We start from the raw sequence: 20823 nt of genomic DNA, 5'->3' as shown, positions 1-20823 counted from the left end.
GAATGGTGTTTAGAAACCATGATCTTAGCGCTGGGTATGCTTGTTGCTTACTGTTTTGTTTTTATTTATTTATTTTTTGAAGTCGTAGTCTTGCTCTGTTGCCCAGGTGGGAGTGCAGTGATGTGATCACAGCTCTCTGTAACTTTGAACTTCTGGGTACTGGTGATCCTTCCACCTCAGCCTCCTGAGTAGCTGGGACTATAAATGCACAACACCGCTCCTGGCTAATAGTTTTGTTTGTTTTTTCTAGAGACAGGGTCTCTCACTGTATTGCCCAGGCTGGTCTTGAACTCCGTTCAAGTGATCTTGCTGCCTCAGCTTCCCAAAGTGCTGGGGTTACAGGTGTGATCTACTGCGCCTGCCCTGTTTTTAATATAGAAGAAGAAATGTTAACGAGTTTATTTTTGATGTTCAAACTCTAGATGGATATTTGGGTTTCAAATATCGACTTACTGGATAGTAGGAATAATACCACTATGAACATTACTGCTTGTGTCTTTTGGTGAACAAATGTAGCATTTTTGTTGAATATGTGCCTAAAAGTGCAATTGCTAATTCATGACATATGGTCAACATAAGTAGGTATTGCCAGAAATTTTCCAAAGTGATTGTATCTCACAAACTTTTAAAATTAAAACCAATATGAGACATTAGTATAAATTTAAAGAGGATTTGATTAGGGTTAGGTATATGGAGGGGTTATATTCCTAATAATACCAAACTGCTGGCTTCTGAAAACCGTGACTCTTAGGTGTTTTTATACTAATTGTGCTAATGCTTTTTTTTTTTTTTTTCTTTTTTTGAGTCAGAGTTTTGCTCTTGTTGCTCAGGCTGGAGGGCAATCCTGCGATCTTGGCTCACTGCAGCCTCCACCTCCCGGGTTCAAGTGATTCTCCTGCCTCAGCCTCCGTGGTAGCTGAGATTACAGGCATGCACTACCACGCCTGGCTAATTTTGTATTTTTAGTAGAGACGGAGTTTGACCATGTTGATCAGGCTGGTCTCAAACTCCAGACTTCAAGTGATACACCCCCCTCTGCCTCCCAAAGTGCTGGGATTACAGGTGTGAACCACTGTGCCGGGCCTAATGCATTTTTAAAAATTGAGTCTATGGTCTTTTTCTGTCATATTTCCCATTTTCTCTCCCATCCCTTAATTTAATTAGAAGTTAAGTTCCTATCTAATATACTCCTTTAATATCTTTTATTTTGGAGAGAGAAAAATATAAATAGAGATAATTGATGGGTAGTGCTAGAATGTCACTAACAATCCCCATAGGTTGCCTGGTCCCAGGGTTTGGTCATGTCTTCCTGGATTTTTAGTGAAAATACCATATTAGAGATATTTCCATTACATTATTTTATTATTCATTTCACCAATATTTGAGTGCCTTCTGAGTGCACTGGGCCGGATGTTGATGATACCAAGAGGCATAAAGTGCACTCATACCTTCAAGAAGCTCATAGATGCAGAAACTAACACAGTACCATGCAGTAATTCTAAAATAGTGAAGATGTGCAGAAAAACTCTAAGAGCCCAGAGAACAGAGTGGCTGACCCTGCCTGGTGACAGGAGGCGAGTGTTACAGAGGAGATCTGGTTTCTGGGGGTCTCCAGGATGGGGCTGTAGCATAAAAGGTAGATGTGAGGCAGAAGCAGCAGCAATTGGAAAGGCTTGGATATGTAGAGAATGTTACGTGGTGCTCAGAGAGCAGCAGTACATGGATGGCAAGTGCGACATTTGTGCTGCCACCCACTTCCGCATGCCGAAAGCAGGTAATTGCTAATCAGTTACCGCATTTTTTGCTGCCGAATTTATAAGCAGCCTCAAGAGTTCTCAACAGGATGCTTCAGGTGGCCACTACCAATTACTTGGAGTTGGCACGTGAGGTTAAACCTGTTTGTCTTCTTTGTAGTGGGTGTTCACTGTGCCTGGAGCAGAGGATGTGTGTGGGAGTGGGGGGAGTGAGAAGGGCTGGAAAGGCACGTTGGCTGGGATCAGATGATGAAAGACTTTTTGCCAGCCACATGGTCGAGTGTATATTTATAGTCTGTACAGGCAGTGTAGAGCCATGGAAGGGTTTTAAGCAGGAAAATGATGTAAGCAGATTACTCTTTTTAGAAAGATAAATGTAGGGGCTTTGTAGATGTATTGAATTGGGTAAAACGGAGGGCAAGACACCAGTAGGCATTTTATACTATCTTTAGATCTTTGTAGCCTTTAAGTTGCTAAACCAGTTAGGAGTGTTATGGCTGTTCCAACAGGAGATGATGGAGGTCTGAATTAGGGCAGTAGGAATGGAGAGAAAGAATCAGATTGAGAGTGATTTAGGAAATAGGACAGGGTATAGCTCTTCCACTTATTATGTGTAGGTGAGAAAGAGGAAGGATTGTTCAAAGGTTCTGACTTCTTGCCTGGGTGCTTGGGTGACAGGGTAGGCAGGAGGGGCAGGTTAGGATGGGAAGATAGATGATGATTTATACTTGTTGGAAATTAAATTGGCCTGGAAAATATTTTTTCCTGTGGAGTCATGTTGATTCCCACCATGTTCCTTTGCTGCCTTCCAGATAGTTGCAAATCAGCTAATTGAATGTCACACCATAACATGGAGAGAACTAAGAGCTGGCTACAAAAGATGCGGTTTTGATTCTTTTGGCTCTGATGCTTACTATTGAAGAGTTATACCCTCAGGGAAGCCATTTAACTATTTCTGATGCTTATACTGTCTTTTTTTTTTTTTCTTTTATTCTTTTTTTTTTGTGTTTGTGGAGACCAGGTTTTGTCATGTTCCCCAGGCTGGTCTTGAACTTCTGGGCTCAAGCCATCTACCTGCCTTGGCCTCCCAAAGTACTGGGATTACAGGCGTGAGCCACAGTGCCTGGCCGCTCTCTTTCTTTACTTGTAAGATGGAAGTAATATTTGTCCAGTCCTTCTCGTGAAATTGTTATGAGACTCAAATGAGGAAATATATGTGGGGCGTTTTGTTATCTTGTATGTGCTGCACAGATACATTTTTACTGAGCCATTGCTATCCTTTGTAAAAAGATGAATACTTCCAAATTATTAGAGTCAAGATTGATAAAGAAGTTCTAAAACAATACTAAATATATGTTTGGAAGTCTATAGAATGGTTCTTGAGGTTGAAAAAATTGGAAATGTGGGTATCCATAATGTGATTAGACCTTTGTGATCTCAGGTGCTCCACCAGGTTTTTAGAATGGACTTTGGAGGGTTACTTGCAGAATATCAGGGAAAGGTAATTAGTGCTTGACCACAGTTTATATTTTTTAATGATTTCCATATATTTTATATTATCTTGAATTTGGTTTTTTCCTTCTTTTACCACTTTCTGACTTGTTTGATACTCATTTATTGATCGTTTAATTTAGCTCCTTTCAATCCTTTGGGGAGTGTTAGGAGGGCTTATTTATGTAAATAATAAAACAATGTAACTATAACTTTCCCTATAAACTCTTGGAACGAATTTCATCTGAGACCTGTAAGATAAGCCATAGTTTAGATGAAATATTTGAACTGTTCTATTGCCTGACGTGTATAAACTTAAATGTTTTTGATGGGAAATTGTTAAGTTCCTTAAGTTCATGATAGTTGTCCCCTAACCCCGCGCCTTTTTTTTTTTTTTTTTTTTTTTTGAGATGGAGTTTCCCTCTGTCACTAGGCTGGAGTGCAGTAGCTTGATCTCAGCTCACTGCAACCTCCGCCTCCTGTGTTCAAGCGATGCTCCCTCCTCAGCCTCCCAAGTAACTGAGACTGCAGGCATGTGCCACCATGCCCAGCTAATTTTTGTTTTTTTTTGGTAGAGACAGAGTTTCTCCATGTTGACCAGGTTGGTCTCGAACTCCTGACCTCAAATGATTCGCCCCCACTCAACCTTCCAAAGTGCTGGGATTATCGGCCTGAGTTACAGTGCTCAGCTTGACCTTCTTTAATTAATGATCTTTTCATTATATTTTTATTTAAAGAAAAATACTTTATTCATAAGTATAATAAAAATGTGTAACTTACAAAACTCATTACAAAAAGATATTTAACTATATATATATATATAGTATATGTAGTAAAGGTTAAATAGCTGAAAATGGCAAAGTGTAGTCTATGTCAAGCCTACGTTGTTTTTATAGTTTTTAAATCAGATCTCCCAAATCTTGACAGAGGGAAGGTAACACATTTGGGTAAATGGATATGGATGGTAGAGTTGTGATATATCTAAAGGGAGTTAGGGCTTGGAAGAGAGAAGTTCCTGGGATGCCTCTCTGCAGGGCTCTTGTTGGCTAGGTTGTCTTGTACTCGATCAGATGCCACAGAAGGACAGGAGATTCTAAAGAGAATGGATACAGATGTGTGTATGAAATGCGTGAAAACCAGAACTGTTCGATTGATAGAGAATACTAGAACATTTGGGATTGTCACCTGCTACAACTGTTTATGTTGACACCTGTAATCCCAGCACTTTGGGAGGCTGAGGTGGGCGGATCACGAGGTCAAGATATCAAGACTATCCTGGCTAACGGTGAAACCCCATCTCTACTAAAAATACAAAACTTAGCTGGGTGTGGTGGCGGGCGCCTGTAGTCCCAGCTGCTTGCGGGGCTGAGGCAGGAGAATCTAATCTCTTGAACCCTGGAGGTGGAGGTTGCAGTGAGTCAAGATCGCGCCACTGCACTCTAGCCTGGCGACAGAGCGAGACTCCATCTCAAAAAAAAAAAAAAAGAAATTCAGATATGATTAGGCTGTAGAAATTTTTTTATTGCTAAATTTCAGCCTGTTAACTTCAAAACTATGAGGTTTTTTTTTTTCCTAGTAATAACACAAAAATTGTCCCGGAAGCTTATTTAATATACTCCTTTCTTATAAAAGTATTATAGCTCTTAAACTAATGGTTGTTGTTGATCAGTTTTGGTCAAATGTTTGAGAATATTACTTTTGAAAACATGCAGCATGTTCAGGATGTTGTTTGTCAGTCCATTAGCAAATCCTGTTCCACTTCCAGATTATTCCATGAACCGTCTCCCTTTCACCCTCCTTACTGCTGTCACCCTGCTGGCTGCCCCCGTGTAGTGCTGCAGGACAGTGATAGTAACCTCCTTGCTGGCCTGGAGCTTTCCATCTGGTTCTCTCCACTACATTCTTCATGTTATAGCAGGACTGACCTGGAAACTACCTGGACTCAGCTGACCCTCTTGCCTAGTATCCTTCAGTAGCTTCCCATTTTCTTTAAAATCAAATCTGAACTCCTCATACTATCCTTACAAGCCTGTGTGATCTGCCCCCTGCCTGTCTAAACACAGTTGATGTTAGTCATCCACCAAACACTTCCAGGGCCTGTCACACGCCACCTCCTGCTTCCGGAACAGGTTCTTCTTCCCACCCTGCAGTTGGTTCTACCCAGCTTCAAGGTCTCTGTTTAAATATCAGTTTTTGGAGGACTCTTACCTGGCCACCCCAAATGGGGTCATTTCTGTTACTTTCTCCCCCTTTTGGATCCATTTATCACTAGTTGTGTTTTGTTTGATTGCTTTTTTGGGGCTGTGTTCAATAAAATGTAAGTCTTATGAGGCAAGAACTGTGTCTAGCTTGTTTACTATGACAGTACGTCATCAGTGCTTATGAGTAGTACTTAGTAGGTGTTGAATAAATATTTACTGAACAATTGAAGGTGGGAGAGGTATGCTGGCAGGAGGGCAGGGTGTATTCATTGGTATCTCAGTTTTATCATGAAAAGAACATAATTTCACATAGTTAGAGGGACTGAAACATTGTCTAGAATTTGGTCACATAGTAAAAAGCTGGAGAATAATTCTGAGAACCATTTATCTTAAAAGTTCCAGAGATTCTGTTTTTTTGGTAGGTATAGTTTGCCTTTTGCTTATTCAGCTAATTTGAATCATATTGATAATATGACTGCATGATAATTCAGCCATATGCTGAGGTTTCTACTTTAAAGATAAGTAGCTACTTTAATTTGAAAGTAGTATTTTCATTCTCTCTGAGCAGATGCGTGGTGAAATGATCTTATTATCAACATTTAAGATTTATAACGTCTGCTGAAGATGACAGTGTTGTCTTAGTTATGAATTCTTTATAGTAGACATTTTATATCAGGACTGGTTTGTTTCTTAAAGCCGTTCTGTATCAGTTTATAGGAAGGCGTAGGCTTTTGTTTCCTGGGACATAAGGGGACTCGTCTAACAATTTCTTTTTTTTTTTTTTTTTTTTTAAAGACAGTGTCTGGCTCTGTTGCCCGGGCTGGAGGACAGTGGTACCATCTCAGCTTATTGCCCACCTCTTGGGCTTAAGCCATTCTCCCCCCTCAGCCCTTCTTGCTTTTTTCCTTTCTTTTTCTTTCTGTTTTTTTTTTTTGAGACGGGGTCTTGTTCTGTCGCCCAGGCTGGAAGTGCAGTGGTGCGATCTCTGCTCATTGCAACCTCCGCCTCCTGGGTTCAAGCAGTTCTCTGCCTCAGTCTCCCGAGTAGCTGGGATTAGAGGCGCCTGCCGCCATGCACGGCTGATTTTTGTAGTTTTAGTAGAGACAGGATTTCACCATGTTGGCCAGGCTGGTCTCGAAGTCCTGACCTCTGTAATCCGCCTGCCTCAGCCTCCCCAAGTGCTGGGATTGCAGGCATGAGTCACCACGCCCGGCCGAATTTCAGTAACCTAAGATAATGGTAGCCTTAAAAAGGCTTCAGATGATTAAATATGGTAAATTAGTTCCTTCAAATAACAAGTTTATTAGGATGTGTTTAATTAGAAGGGTAGAGTAACTGTGATGATGTAAAAGAAAATATCTGAAGTAGTATTTAAACATTAAGTTTTGAAAATACTTCAACATTATCAAAAAAGTACTTAGAGGAAGAGAAATTATTCTGTTCCATCTCAAAAAAAAAAAAAAAAAAGAAATTCTGGGTGAAGTCGTAGGATTTGTAAGTTTTAGAGGGATTCATTCCTTAGGTCTGGTGCAGTAAAACAGAAGTGGCCAACCTTTGAAGAAAGACTCAAAACTTGTCAAATGTAAATCCCCTGATGCTATGCTGGTAGTTTCTAATTGAAGAAGGTGTTGTTAAATTGAGGAATGCGGCCAGGCGCTGTGGCTCAGGCCTGTAATCCCAGCACTTTGGAAGGCCGAGGTGGGTGAATCAGGAGGTCAGGAGATCAAGACCGTTCTGGCTAACACAGTGAAACCCCATCTCTACTAAAAATACAAAAAAATTAGCTGGGTATGGTGGCAGGCACCTGTAGTCCCAGCTACTTGGGAAGCGAAGCCTCCACCAGGAGGCAGAGCTTGCGGTGAGCCGAGATCATGCCACTGCACTCCAGAGCAAGACTCCGTCTCAAAAAAAAAAAAAAAAAAAAATTGAAGAATGCTTTTCCCCATTCCTCAGAAACGGTAGAAACAGTAGTTAGCCTGGACAGTACCCCTGCAGTCCCTCTCAATCCCAACAGCCACTGGAAGTGGGAATGGAGATGTATTAGTCGATTCTTACATTGCTATAAAGAACTACCTGAGACTGGATAATTTATAAAGAAAAGAAGTTTAATTGGCTCACTGTTCTGCAGGCTGTACAGGAAGCATGGCTGAGGAGGCCTCAGAAAACTTACAATCATGGCAGAAGGCGAAGGGGAAGCCAGCACGTCCTGGATGGCTGGAGCAGGAGGAAGAGAGAGAGGGAAAGAGGAGGTGCTACAGACTTTGAAACAACCAGATCTCATGATAACTCACTATCCCAGGACAGCACTAGGGGGATGGTGCTACATCGTTAGAAACCATCCTCATAATCTAATCAATTACCACCAGGCCCCACCTCCAACATTGAGAATTACAATTGAACATGAGATTTGGGTGGGGACGTAGAACCAAACCATATCAAGAGGATTAGAATAAGAAAACCACACCAATGTACATGAGGAGGAATCAGGAGCCTTAGAGTGTGCTCTTCACTCTGTCACCAACTCCCTGTCATGTGCAAGTCATTTGACTCCTTGAGCTCTCAGATTACTCATCTGTTTTTAATTAATTAATTAATGGTTTCTGAGGCAAGGCCTTGTTCTGTCACCCATTCTGGAGTGCTGTGGCACTATCACAGCTCACTGCAGCCTGGACCTCCTGGGCTCAAGTGATCCTCCTTCCTCAGCTTCCTAAGTAGCTGTGACTACAGGCTTGTGCCAACATGCCTGGCTAATTTTTAATTTTTGGTAGAAACTGGGTCTCACTATGTTACCCAGGCTGGTCTCAAACTCCTGAGCTCAAATAGTCCTCCCACCTCAGCCTCTCAAAGTGCTAGGATTATAGGCACAAGACGCCACACCTGACCAGATTACTCAACTATAAAATGAATGGATTGTGCAAGATCATTTCCAAGATTCCTTTAAGCTCTGATGTCATGTGATTGGGAGTTTTGGATTCCTAGGTTAGCTTTTGAGCAGGAATTTGGATGGCAGAGCTGTGTAGGTGGTCAAATACTTTGTTCTTACAGCCTTTTCATATTACCGTGAGTTACTCACCAGTTCAAACTGAATGACCAAGAGCTGTTGCATTCTCACAAAAATGTTTAGCACTTTTACAGCATTTTCAGTTTTATAATGCAGGTCATTGAAAACAATCTTATTTTATAGACTCTTGTGCCCCTTTGACACCCCTCTATCATTCTTTTTAAGCATTTCATTGTTTTCTGGTACAAAAAGATGTTCCAGGCTTGTCTTGTAATTTCCCTGTCCCAGTCCTGAAGTCAGCCAGTTTCCCAAGGAATCCTGATTCTGTTGAGGGGGAATGGGCTTGGCGTGCCCCATGGGCTTCTCCCACTTGTGATGGGCAGAGCTAGGAAATGTTTTGAAGTTGTGTAATATCTCTAGTTACAGTTTGCCACCACAGAGCTCCTTTTCTTCTTCTCACGTTAGGTTTGTGTATTCCTTCTCCCATAGTGTAAGTCATGACTCCCAGCAATATCAGTGTATTTACTCATGTGCTCATTGCTGCAATACATTAAAATAGTTTCAGAATTTTATACTACGAACAAGAAACGAACTATGAAAAATTTTAGATTTCTTTGTAATTCTCTTTATCTTCAGAATATATCCTACTGAAGATGTAAACTCATCTTCTCCTTTTTTTTTTTTTTTTTTTTTTTTTTTTTTTTGAGACGGAGTCTCGCTCTGTCTCCCAGGCTGGAGTGCAGTGGCGCGATCTCAGCTCACTGCAAGCTTCGCCTCCCGGGTTCATGCCATTCTCCTGCCTCAGCCTCCCGAGTAGCTGGGACTATAGGCGCCCGCCACCACGTCCGGCTAATTTTTTATATTTTTAATAGAGATGGGGTCTCACCATATTAGCCAGGGTGGTCTTGATCTCCTGACCTCATGATCCGCTCGCCTCGGCCTCCTAAAGTGCTGGGATTGCAGGCAGGAGCCACCACACTCGGCCAACTCATATACTCTTGAAGAGGCTACTCTCTGTTCCAGTTTGCCTGAGTGCTCCTCTCTTCCTCCCTCCCTCTCTTCCCCCCTATGCAGAGTAGGCGCTCAGTAAATGTTTGCTGAAAGACAGTCTTTACCCTTCCTTGAGCTGTTTCTGTCCAGTAGTACTTTGTTGAGTAAAATTAATTACCAATTTTATGGGAGTTAAGTCTACTTAACTACCAAAAGCATTAATGGTCTGAACAAACAATCATATGTATAAATAAATAAAATATATGTTACAAATCACTATTGAATATAGAGTTTTACATAACAATAAATAAATATATAAGTACAATAACAGTCTTATACTTATCAAACCCTATTATGTAAACCCTTAGATAGTAAGCTCATTTTATATATATGTTCACGTAGTCTTTATTGCTTATATATAATTTTTAATTTAATTCATAGAACCTTAGGCCCCTTATTTTCTGGTCTCAATTTCAGCCAGTGTTTCTCATTAGGATCATTAAGAGATAAGGAGTTGTGGTTTGTCTTCTTTTATTTTTTCATTTTTGGTTTTTCCAACCAACTCATTTCAAATAAATTGTGGTTTCAATTTTATTTTTTATTTTAAGAATTGGGAGGCATACAAAAGCTATTGTTTGTGATTTTTCTTTTGTGATGTCATAATAGATTCTAAGGTGTTCAAATTCTAGTTAAGCACTAAAAATATAACAAGGCTGATAGAATAACCACTGTGGGCTAGGTGTGAGGGTAAACGCTGGGGAGAGGAAGAAGTGGGAGGATAGTGTTGGGTGGAGGGAAAGGTATAGAGCTAAATGCATATTTGAATTTAGGTCAGTGAAATCTAAGTGTATTCTGAGGAAATTAAATTTTCTAATACTGACTGGGCATGGTGACTCACACCTGTAATCCCAGCCCTTTGGGAGGCTGAGGCAAGCGGATCACTTGAGGTCAGGAGTTCGAGACCAGCCTGGCCAACATGGCGAAACCCCATCTCTACTAAAAATACAAAAATTAGCAGGGCATGGTGGCGGTTGCCTGTAGTCCCAGCTACTCAGGAGGCCGAGGTGGGAGAATTGCTTGAACCCGGGAGTGGGAGGTTGCAGTGAGCCAAAATCACGCCACTACGCTCCAGCCTGGGTGACAAGAGTGAGACTCCATCTCAAAAAAAAAAAAAAAAAAAAAAAAAGGCAGTTTTCTAGTACCCAGTATAATTGTGTTATTCATTCTTTTTGGTAAAACTATTTAATAAGTGATCTTTAAAATAGCTGTTTTTGTTTAAAAAGTATGTTTTAGTCAGCGACATTGACAGAAATATATTAATTGTTCATGTTCTTTGGTATTATGTGTCAGTGATAGAGAAAAATACTAATGTTGGTGCAGCCAAATATTGTTCAGTTCTCATTATTCTGTAGGTGAACCTCTGTTGGAAAAATCACTAAATTAATTGTATGGTTTTGCCTAATCATGTATTAAAGAAAAACAGTCATATATTAAAGAAAATATGAGTGTAAACATTATTCCTTTCATGGAAATGATCACTGTATCTTTAAACTGGAAATGTATTTGGAGAAAAGCCTGGGAGTCTCGTAAGATTTCCTAAGGCATGCGTAAAATACCTTTAAAGTATTTTAAGGTGTTTCTTAAAAGAAAGCAAGACTTTCAAATGTTTTTATTTCATTTATTTATATATCTGTATTAAATATGTGTATATATTTTAGATTCTATTACAATTAACCATTTTTTCTCACTTTTTTCTTTGTTATTTTTTAATGGGCCTATTTAAACTTAAATCTCTAACTAGGACCTTCAGGGATATTTGGTCATTCTAGCATCTTTCATTTGCATAGATAGTCTCAGAGACATAATAAAACCATAGCAAGAGAAGCTCAAATATTTTTGTCAATGATTTGAAAAAAGCTGAAATCCTTTGAAAGTAATCCTTTTCATTTTTATTACAGGTAAATTGGGATATTCACAATGTACAGAAACAGAGGTAAGTGAAATACTCAAGTATTTCTTAGTAAAGCAACTTTGCAATCCTGTTTAGACTAACTTGAGTACTGAACTGTCTCACTATAGGTTCTTGGTCTTCTGATAAGATTTCTTTTTTTTTTTTTTTGAGATGGAGTTTTGCTCTTGTCGCCCAAGATTGTGCAATGGTGCGATCTTGGCTCACTGTAACCTTCACCTCCTGGGTTCAAGCGATTCTCCCACCTCAACCTTCTGAGTAGCTGGGATTAGAGGTGCCCACCACCACGCCCAGCTAATTTTTGTATTTTTAGTAGAGATGGGGTTTTACCATGTTGGCCAGGCTGGTCTCGAACTCCTGACCTCCAGTGATCCACCCGCCTCAGCCTCCCAAAGTGGTGGGATTACAGGCGTGAGTCACCGCACCCAGACCTGATAAGATGTTTTGAGAACGGGTGTGTATTTTCTGGGTTTAGGAAGAGTAAAATGTGAAGAAAAATTAGTTGCCTTGTCCATATTTTTATAACATCAGGTTGTGTTATAAAGAATAGCTTAATTATCGTTTTAAAATTTAACTGTATTATTATTTGCAGAATTGAGTTAGCTAAGAACCAGAGCCCTTAGTAATTTCAGGTTTTTTTTTCATAATTCAGTGCAGTGTGTCGTATAATAAATACAGCATTTAAATGTGTTAGACTCCATTGGAGCTGCTTTAATTTAAGAAAAAATAGGGACTTGGAAACAGTGTTTTAGTATGATTAATAATAAATTTGGTGCTTTGTTATTTATACATGTAGGTTTATTATTTTTTAATAATTTAATTTCATTCAAATTTCTGATTGTGAAATTTAAGGGGTTTCTATGTGTTTGTTGTAGGGATTTCAAGCATAATACTGAAATACCAGGTCAGCATATATGTGTGGTGGTCTTTTCAGTAGCAGTTTCATCATCCTTAGATGAATGTTCTGTTAGTGGCAGTGCCCAAATAAAGGATTTAAGAAGTTGTATTTCAAATTTTTTAATGCATCTGCATATTGATGTAAGTTTTAGTAAGTTTTAACTGTTGTTTTAAATGAAATGTAGGCTTCCCAAGGGATTATATGGTATAATAGAGAAACAAAAATAATTTATCCCTTTTTGCATTAATTTATATATTTTCTTTTTTTTTTTGAGACCGAGCCTTGCTCTGTGTCCCAGGCTGGAGTGCAGTGGCACAATCTTGGCTCACTGCAACCTCCACCTCCCAGGTTCAAGTGATTCTCCTGCTTTAGCCTCCTGAGTAGCTGGGACTATAGGTGCATGCCACCATCCCGGCTAGTTTTTGTATTTTTAGTGGAGACGGGGTTTCACCATGTTGTCCAGGCTGGTCTCAGACTCCTGGTCTCAGGTGATCCACCATTACAGGCGTGAGCCACTGCGCCCAGCCCATTTTTGCATTTTCTATTCAACTTTGAAAGGAGGGACAATTTTTTCCAAATTAGATCTAAAAAGGCAAGAACTTAATATTTTTATATTGGTAGACTTTTTGATATACTATTCAACATGACACAAAGGGGTGGGATTTGATTTGAGTCAGAAGAGATAAGTTTTGTGGTTTTTGGGTATGTATTTTTCTAGCTATGCAATTTTGAGTAAGTAATTTTTTCTTCCAGAACTTTGTCTTTCTTATCTATAAAATGTTAATGGTGGCCAGGCGCGGTGGCTCACGCCTGTAATCCCAGCACTTTGGGAGGCCAAGATGGGCGGAGCACGAGGTCGGGAGATCGAGACCATCCTGGCTAGCATGGTGAAACTCCGTCTCTACTAAAAATACAAAAAAAAAAAAAATTAGCCGGGGGTGGTGGCAGGCACCTGTACTCCCAGCTACTCGGTAGGCTGAGGCAGGAGAATGGTGTAAACCCGGGAGGCGGAGCTTGCAGTGAGTCCGGATTGCGCCACTGCACTCCAGCCTGGGTGACAGAGCGAGACTCCGTCTCAGAAAAAAAAAAAAAAAAGTTAAAGGTAATTTGTATTAACCTCATAGCTTATGAAATTTTTAAAGAGATACTATATATTAAAATGTTTCATAAACCTTAAAGACACTATTGTGAATTAAGATGATACAAATATAGTCAGCATTCATCTGTGTTTAAGTAATGAAATATGAAAATTTTACATAGAAGGCACAGTTATCTCATTATTATTTTATTATATTGTCATAAAATCCACATGATCTTAACATTAGTTTAGTACTCACTTTGTAAAGAAGCATTCATTCATTTTATCTCCTAATTGACAGCCCTTATAATTTGATCCATAACAAAGGTCACCAAAAGAATTGGAATCTAACTAAATAGAACTCTTTCAGAATTGTTTTTTGTTTTTTTTTTTTTTTTGAGAGGGAGTCTCGCTCTGTCGCCTAGGCTGGAGTGCAGTGGCCGGATCTCAGCTCACTGCAAGCTCCGCCTCACGGGTTCACACCATTCTCCTGCCTCAGCCTCCCAAGTAGCTGGGACTACAGGTGCCCGCCACCTCGCCCCGCTAGTTTTTTTTGTATTTTTTATTAGAGATGGGGTTTCACTGTGTTCACCAGGATGGTCTCGATCTCCTGACCTCATGATCCACCCGTCTCGGCCTCCCAAAGTGCTGGGATTACAGGCTTGAGCCACCGTGCCCGGCCTAGAACTCTTTCAGAATTAAAAAAAATAATAATATTATTTGAAGAGGACAAAACACAAGGAAACAAAAATTTCAATCTGATATTGATTTAATTCAGAAAAACAGGTTCAGGGTATTTTCTAGGGATAACAGTGGTTACCAGTGGGGAGGAGATTGGGATTGTGGATGGTCATTTATCCATATTGTTTGATTTAAAAAGAAAATAAGAGTATTTGTGCATTACTTTGGTAATTAAGATAACAAAAAACAGAGTGGTGAGGTGGTAGAGGCAGTGGGAACTACTTTTTTTTTTTAGAAGTTTGGTGACATGAGAGAAGGAAGAAAACAGCATAAGGAAGAAGTTTTCTGTTGTGTTTTAGGTTAGAGACAATGGTCCATTTGGCGGTGGTGGTGTGAGGGAGCCTGGAGAGCGTGAACCAGGTTCAAGAGTGGTTATCTAATGAAGCAGACCCAGGAACCCGTGGGAGACGATGGTTGTCTGGAGTAGTGCTGCTCAGAACCAAGACTGGTCTAGGGCTCTGTGTTCTCTGAGACCCTCTCAGGGGATCTGCAAGGTCAAAACAGTTTTCATAGTACTACTAAGATATCATTTGCCTTTATGCTTTCATTCTCTTAAGACTGTATCATGGAGTTTTTGGAGGCCATATGACTGCGTGAGGAAGACTGTCAGAATGACTGCAGAAGCCGATGAGATCTAGCATTTTTTTTTTTTTTTTTTGGAGACAGGGTCTTGCTCTGTCACCCAGGCTGGAGTGCAGCGCCATGATAACGGCTCACTGTAGCCTCAACTTCCTGGGCTCAAGTCATCCTCCCACCTCAGCCATCTGAGTAGGTGGGACTACAGCTGCATGTCACCATGCCTGACTGGTTTTTTATTTTTTACTTTATTTTTTGAGACAGAGTCTCGCTCTGTCGCCCAGACTGGAGTGCAGTGGCGCGATCTCAGCTCACTACAACCTCCGCCTCCCGGGTTCAAGTGATTCTCCTACCTCAGCCTCCCGAGTAGCTGGGACTTACTACAGGCATGTGCCATGATGCCTGGCTAATTTTTGTATTTTTAGTAGAGACAGGGTTTCACCATGCTGGCCAGGCTGATTTTGAACCCCTGACCTTGTGATCTGCCTGCCTCGGCCTCCCAAAGTGTTTGGGATTATAGGCGTAAGCCACTGTGCCTGGCCTGTTTTTTAATTTTTATTTTTGTTTTTTGTAGAGATTGGGTTTTGCTATGTTACCCAGGCTGCTCTCCAACTCCTGAGCTCAAGCAATCCTCATGCCTTGGCCTCCCAAAATGTTGGGATTATATATGTGAGACACTTTGCGCAGCCTCTCTGGCCGTCTTTCATTGAGCCTGACATTAAAAGGTTTTGTAAAATGTAAAAAATTCCACCCTTCTAATTTTTTTTTTTGAGATAGAGTCTCGTTCTGTCGCCTAGGTTGGAGTGCAGTGGCGCGATCTCTGCTCACTGCAAGCTCCGCTGCCTCCCGGGTTCACGCCATTCTCCTGCCTCAGCCTCCTGAGAAGCTGGGACTACAGGTGCCCGCCACCACGCCCGGCTAATTTTTTTGTGTTTTTAGTAGAGACAGGGTTTCACCATGTTCGCCAGGATGATCTCGATCTCCAGGATGATCTCGATCTCCTGACCTCGTGATCTGCACGCCTCAGCCTCCCAAAGTGCTGGGATTACAGGCGTGAGCCACCACGCCCGGCCTCTGATTTTTTGTTGTAGTTTTTTTTTCCTCCATGAAATGTTATTAACATTTAATGGGCTTAAATTAATTAATACATAATTTAAACATGTTTTGGTTTTAATTTCTAATACAGTAAATATTGATAGATTGTAGCCCACATTAAAAAAAAAGCTCTTTGGGCTCCTCTAATTTTTTAGTGTGTAGAGAGGTTCTAAAACCAAAATTTAAAGGTTTGAGAGCTGTGGTATAGGAGCACAGATGGCAGAGGTACTTCTTCCTGAGAAACAGAATCAGGAGGTGGGAGGAAGCTAGAGTCCTGGGGTAGGCAGCAGGAAGCTCAGCCATCCTTGCCATATGGGTTTCAGCCTCTTTTTGTCAGCAAGAAGGCAGGCTCATTTCTGAGACTGAGGTTACACTGGGTCACAAAGGGGACTGACTGCTAGAGCCTCTCTTGGCTCTTAAGTTGTTTTTCTATTGAGCAAAGCAAATTGTTTTTTTACTTCTACCATGCCCTCTGTAAACCCCTCACCGAACTCTTGCTAGCATAAGCTGCCTGAAGGATGAGGCTGGCTGCCATTCTGGGGCAGCCTGTTCAGCCTTTCTGAATTCAGAGAGGCCTTGTTAGGTGGCCCTTGTGCCCAGGCTCAGCTCATGGGGCCTCCCTTTCCTTCTCTGCCTCAGATTCTCCATTGAGGGTGGATAGTTGCAAAAATTATTATTATTTTTTGAGACAGAGTCTCGCTCTTGCTCAGGCTGGAGTGCAGTGGCACAATCTCAGCTCACTGCAACCTCTGCCTCCCAGGTTCAAGCGGTTCTCCTGCCTCAGCCTCCTGAGTAGCCGGGATTACAGGCATGCGCCACCACACCTGGCTAATTTTTGTATTTTTAGTAGAGATGGAGTTTTGCCGTGTTGGCCAGTCTGGTCTCGAACTCAGGACTTCAGGTGATCTGCCTACCTCAGCCTCCAAAGTGCTGGGATTACAGGCATGAGCCACTGTGCCTGCCACAAAAATTATTTACAGTTTGTTTAGCATCAAGCCTAGCTTTATATGTGCAGCATATTATGTGTCATTCCTGGTTGGGAAGTGTAAGGTTTCCTGGGAGCAAGAAGGAAGTCCTTAAGCAAGGCTTACAGACGCCCAGGGAAAACAAAATCCCTTTGTCTCTCGGGTTTTCGGACCCTCATCAATTCATATAATTGAAATAGAGAACATCAGTTGTTCAACTGTTTTTTAATAGTTTTTGTAGTACATAAAAATCATGTTATGAATTATTTTGTAGTTTTACTTATAACTCTTTTTTAGCACTTTTACTATATTCATAAAAATTAAAAATTCTGAGTTCTGAGAAAGCAGTGAAATAATATATAGGTATTTGATTAACTTTTATGTGATCTTTTACCTCAAGCTAATGTTTCTTAACATTATTTCTTATTTCTTACTGTTTGGAAAATGTTTTAATATACTTGATTATGCTAAGTATTTTCCAGCATTTGAACTCATTAAGGGAAATCTTTCATATGATTTGTTTTAAATGGCATGCAATTTTTTTTACTTTAATAGGCAATTTAATTTTTCCCTATAACTTTTTCTGTTTTTTGAAGGTGTAATTTACATACAGTAAAATTTACCTTTTTATTTAATTCTTTGAGTTTTGTCAAGCGTATTTTGTTGTTAACTATCCCTACAATCAAGTTTTGTCACCCCCTTTGTCCCCATGCCACTTTGCAGTTAGCCCTGCCCTCCTCCCAGCCCCTGGCAGCCACTGATCTGTATGTTGTCCTTACAGCTTTGAGAAGGACGTGTAATTTAAACAGCGTGTGACCCATATTTCTCCCTTCCTGGTAGTGGCTCACAGCTCAGACTACTAATTTATAAACTCTTGAATGACTAACGTTTACTCGTGGGCACTTGCCTATAAAGGAAGCAGTTCAGACCCAGATTTAAGGGTAACTTTTATTCCAGTTTTACAAATTTTTCCTACTGCCATTGTTTAAGTAGTTTTGTGGATTATACTCTTACTTTTGAAGAAAATTGCTAAATATTTGAAAATACTAAAACAGAACTGATTTGAATTTCCATGTATTTTAATTGAGGCTTTTACATTAGTTTTTTTTCAGCTTTCCAAATTTCATCACATTCTTGTCTCCTGTTAATTACCAGTAATTATGTAGCACTCAGAGGCCCTTTCCCCTTAGCAGGAAAGGTTAAATGAATAACTGGAACAATCCTGTTCCCTTGGGGGATTAACTGTATTTTAAGTGGAATAGGTTAAAGTATTATATAAAGTTAAATGAACTTTTATCATTACTTTAATCTTGATAGAACTGGTTTGTAAAAATTGTACCATAGAATCATTTAAACTTTAGTAAGGGAAATGATTAAAAAGACTCATGTTCACATCTTAGAAATAAAGTTCCTATGTACTAGGCGTAAGTACCTATTCTGTATTTCATTCCCACATGCATCTTTAAGAAATATTTTACAGCTTACTCATTCCTATACACCAATAACAGACAAACATAGAGCCAAATCATGAGTGAACTCCCATTCATAATTGCTACAAAGAGAATAAAATACCTAGGAATCCAACTTACAAGGGATATAAAGGACCTCTTCAAGGAGAACTACAAACCATTGCTCAATGAAATAAAAGAGGACACAAACAAATGGAAGAACATTCCATGCTTATGGATAGGAAGAATCAGTATCATGAAAATGCCCATACTGCCCAAGGTAATTTATAGATTCAATGCCATCTCAAGCTACCTGATTTGAATTCCGTGACTGTCTTCACCAATGACTGTCTTCACAGAATTGGAAAAAACTACTTTAAAGTTCATATGGAACCAAAAAAGAGACTGCATCGCCAAGACAATCCTAAGCAAACAGAACAAAACTGGAGGCATCACACTACCTGACTTCAAACTGTACTACAAGGCTACAGTAACCAAAACAGCATGGTACTGCTACCAAAACAGAGATATGGACCAATGGAACAGAACAGAGGCTTCAGAAATAACACCACACATCTACAACCATCTGATCTTTGACAAACCTGACAAAAACAAGAAATGGGGAAAGGATTCCCTATTTAATAAATGGTGCTGGGAAAACTGGCTAGCCATGTGTAGAAAGCTGAAACTAGATCTCTTGCTTATACTTTATACAAAAATTAATTCAAAAGGGATTAAAGACTAAAATGTTAGACCTAAAGCTATAAAAACCCTCAAAGAAAACCTAGGCAATACTATTCAGGACATAGGCATGGACAAGGACTTCATGACTCAAACACCAAAGGCCATGGCAACAAAAGCCAAAATAGACAAATGGGATCTAATTAAACCAAAGAGTTTCTGCACGGCGAAAGAAACTACCGTCAGAGTGAGCAGGCAACTTACAGAATGAGAGAAGATTTTTGCAATCTACCCATCTGACAAAGGGCTAATATCCAGAACCTACAAAGAACTCAAACAAATTTACAAGAAAAAAGCAACCCCATCAAAAAGTGGGCAAAGGATATGAACAGACACTTCTCAAAAGAAGACATTTATGCAGCCAACAGACACATTAGAAAATGCTCATCATCACTGATCATCAGAGAAATGCAAATCAAAACCACTATGAGATAGCATCTCATGCCAGTTAGAATGGCGATCATTAAAAATTCAGGAAACAACAGATGCTGGAGAGGATGTGGAGAAATAGGAACGCTTTTACACTGTTGGTGGGAGTGTAAATTAGTTCAACCATTGTGGAAGACAGTGTGGCGATTCCTCAAGCATCTAGAACTAGAAATACCCTTTGACCCAGTGATCCCATTACTGGATATATACTATACCCAAAGGATTATAAATCATGCTACTATAAAGACACATGCACACATGTTTACTGTGGCACTCTTCACAATAGCAGACTTGGAACCAACCCAAATGTCCATTAATAATAGACTGGATTAAGAAAATGTGGCACATACACACCATGGAATACTATGCAGCCATATAAAAGGATGAGTTCATGTCCTTTGCAGGGACATGGATGAAGCTGGAAACCATCATTCTGAGCAAACTATTGCAAGGACAGAAAACCGAACACCGCATGTTCTCACTCATAGGTGGGAATTGAACACTGAGATCACTTGGACACAGGGCAGGGAACATCACACACTGGAGCCTGTCAGGGGGTGGGGGTCTGGGGGAGGGATAGCGTTAGGAGAAATACCTAATGTAAATGATGAATTAATGGGTGCAGCAAACCAACATGGCACATGTATACATATGTAACAAACCTGCACATTGTGCATATGTACCCTAGAACTTAAAGTATAATTTTAAAAAAAAGAAATTTTTCAATTAGAAGAGTGTTCCTCTGTCCACCTCTGAAGCAAAAGAATGTTTAGTTTGAATTAAGAGGTATTAATTACTCAGTCAAAATATTTTGTTTTATTTATGTAAAGAACAAAAGAGTTCAGACCTGTTACAATCTTTCTAAATTAAAAATGATTATTCTCTGGGCAAAAAAAAAAAAAAAATTTTACAGATTACTATATGCTAAGTACTGTTATAGACATTAATTAATCATCACAACAAATGTATGAAGTAGATCCTATTATTTGCATTTTAGGGATGAGAGCTAAGTATAGAGAGGTTAGTAATTTGCCCAAGCCGACATAGCCAGAGAGTTGCAGAACCACTTATCTCTCTACTTTTCATTTATTTGTCTTTCCTTTATTCAGCCTATATCTGCAATGTAAAGTATCTACATAATGCTGATGGTTAATTTAGTGCCTCATTTGGAATCATGAGATGCCTTTGTATCTCCTTATATGCCTCTTAACTGCAGCTACTTCAGTTCTTGGCATTTTGTAGCCAACGGATATAGTCCTGTTAGATGTAACCTGGGCAGAAGTGTAAACGCAGTCCACGAACCTTCAACCTCTTAGGTGAGGACAGGGTCTGTACTGTAGGAACTTGTGAAGTAGTCTGATTCTAAATTACTCAAAATGATTCAAGAATTGTTCTATATAGTTGAACCTCCTGGGAAGTCAAATCTGCTTTAGGGGACCCAGAGAT

At 40.0% G+C, this 20823-nt stretch overlaps 1 protein-coding gene across 4 annotated transcripts in view; it reads left to right on the top strand.

Annotated features, from left to right (window-relative positions):
* Window positions 1-20823, top strand: part of SPIRE1 (spire type actin nucleation factor 1) — a 191056-nt gene that overhangs the window by 10579 nt on the left and 159654 nt on the right. For all 4 annotated transcript variants that reach the window (XM_045377827.3, XM_045377825.3, XM_045377826.3 and 1 more), the window contains exon 2: window positions 11396-11430. In XM_045377827.3, the coding sequence (XP_045233762.2) occupies window positions 11396-11430 (35 nt within the window). The remainder of the gene's footprint in view (window positions 1-11395; window positions 11431-20823) is intronic.

The sequence above is a fragment of the Macaca fascicularis genome, chromosome 18 (genome assembly GCF_037993035.2).
Source record: "Macaca fascicularis isolate 582-1 chromosome 18, T2T-MFA8v1.1".
Taxonomy (NCBI): domain Eukaryota; kingdom Metazoa; phylum Chordata; class Mammalia; order Primates; family Cercopithecidae; genus Macaca; species Macaca fascicularis.
Note: the sequence above shows the minus strand (reverse complement) of the source record. Positions and strands in the feature narration are given on the sequence as shown.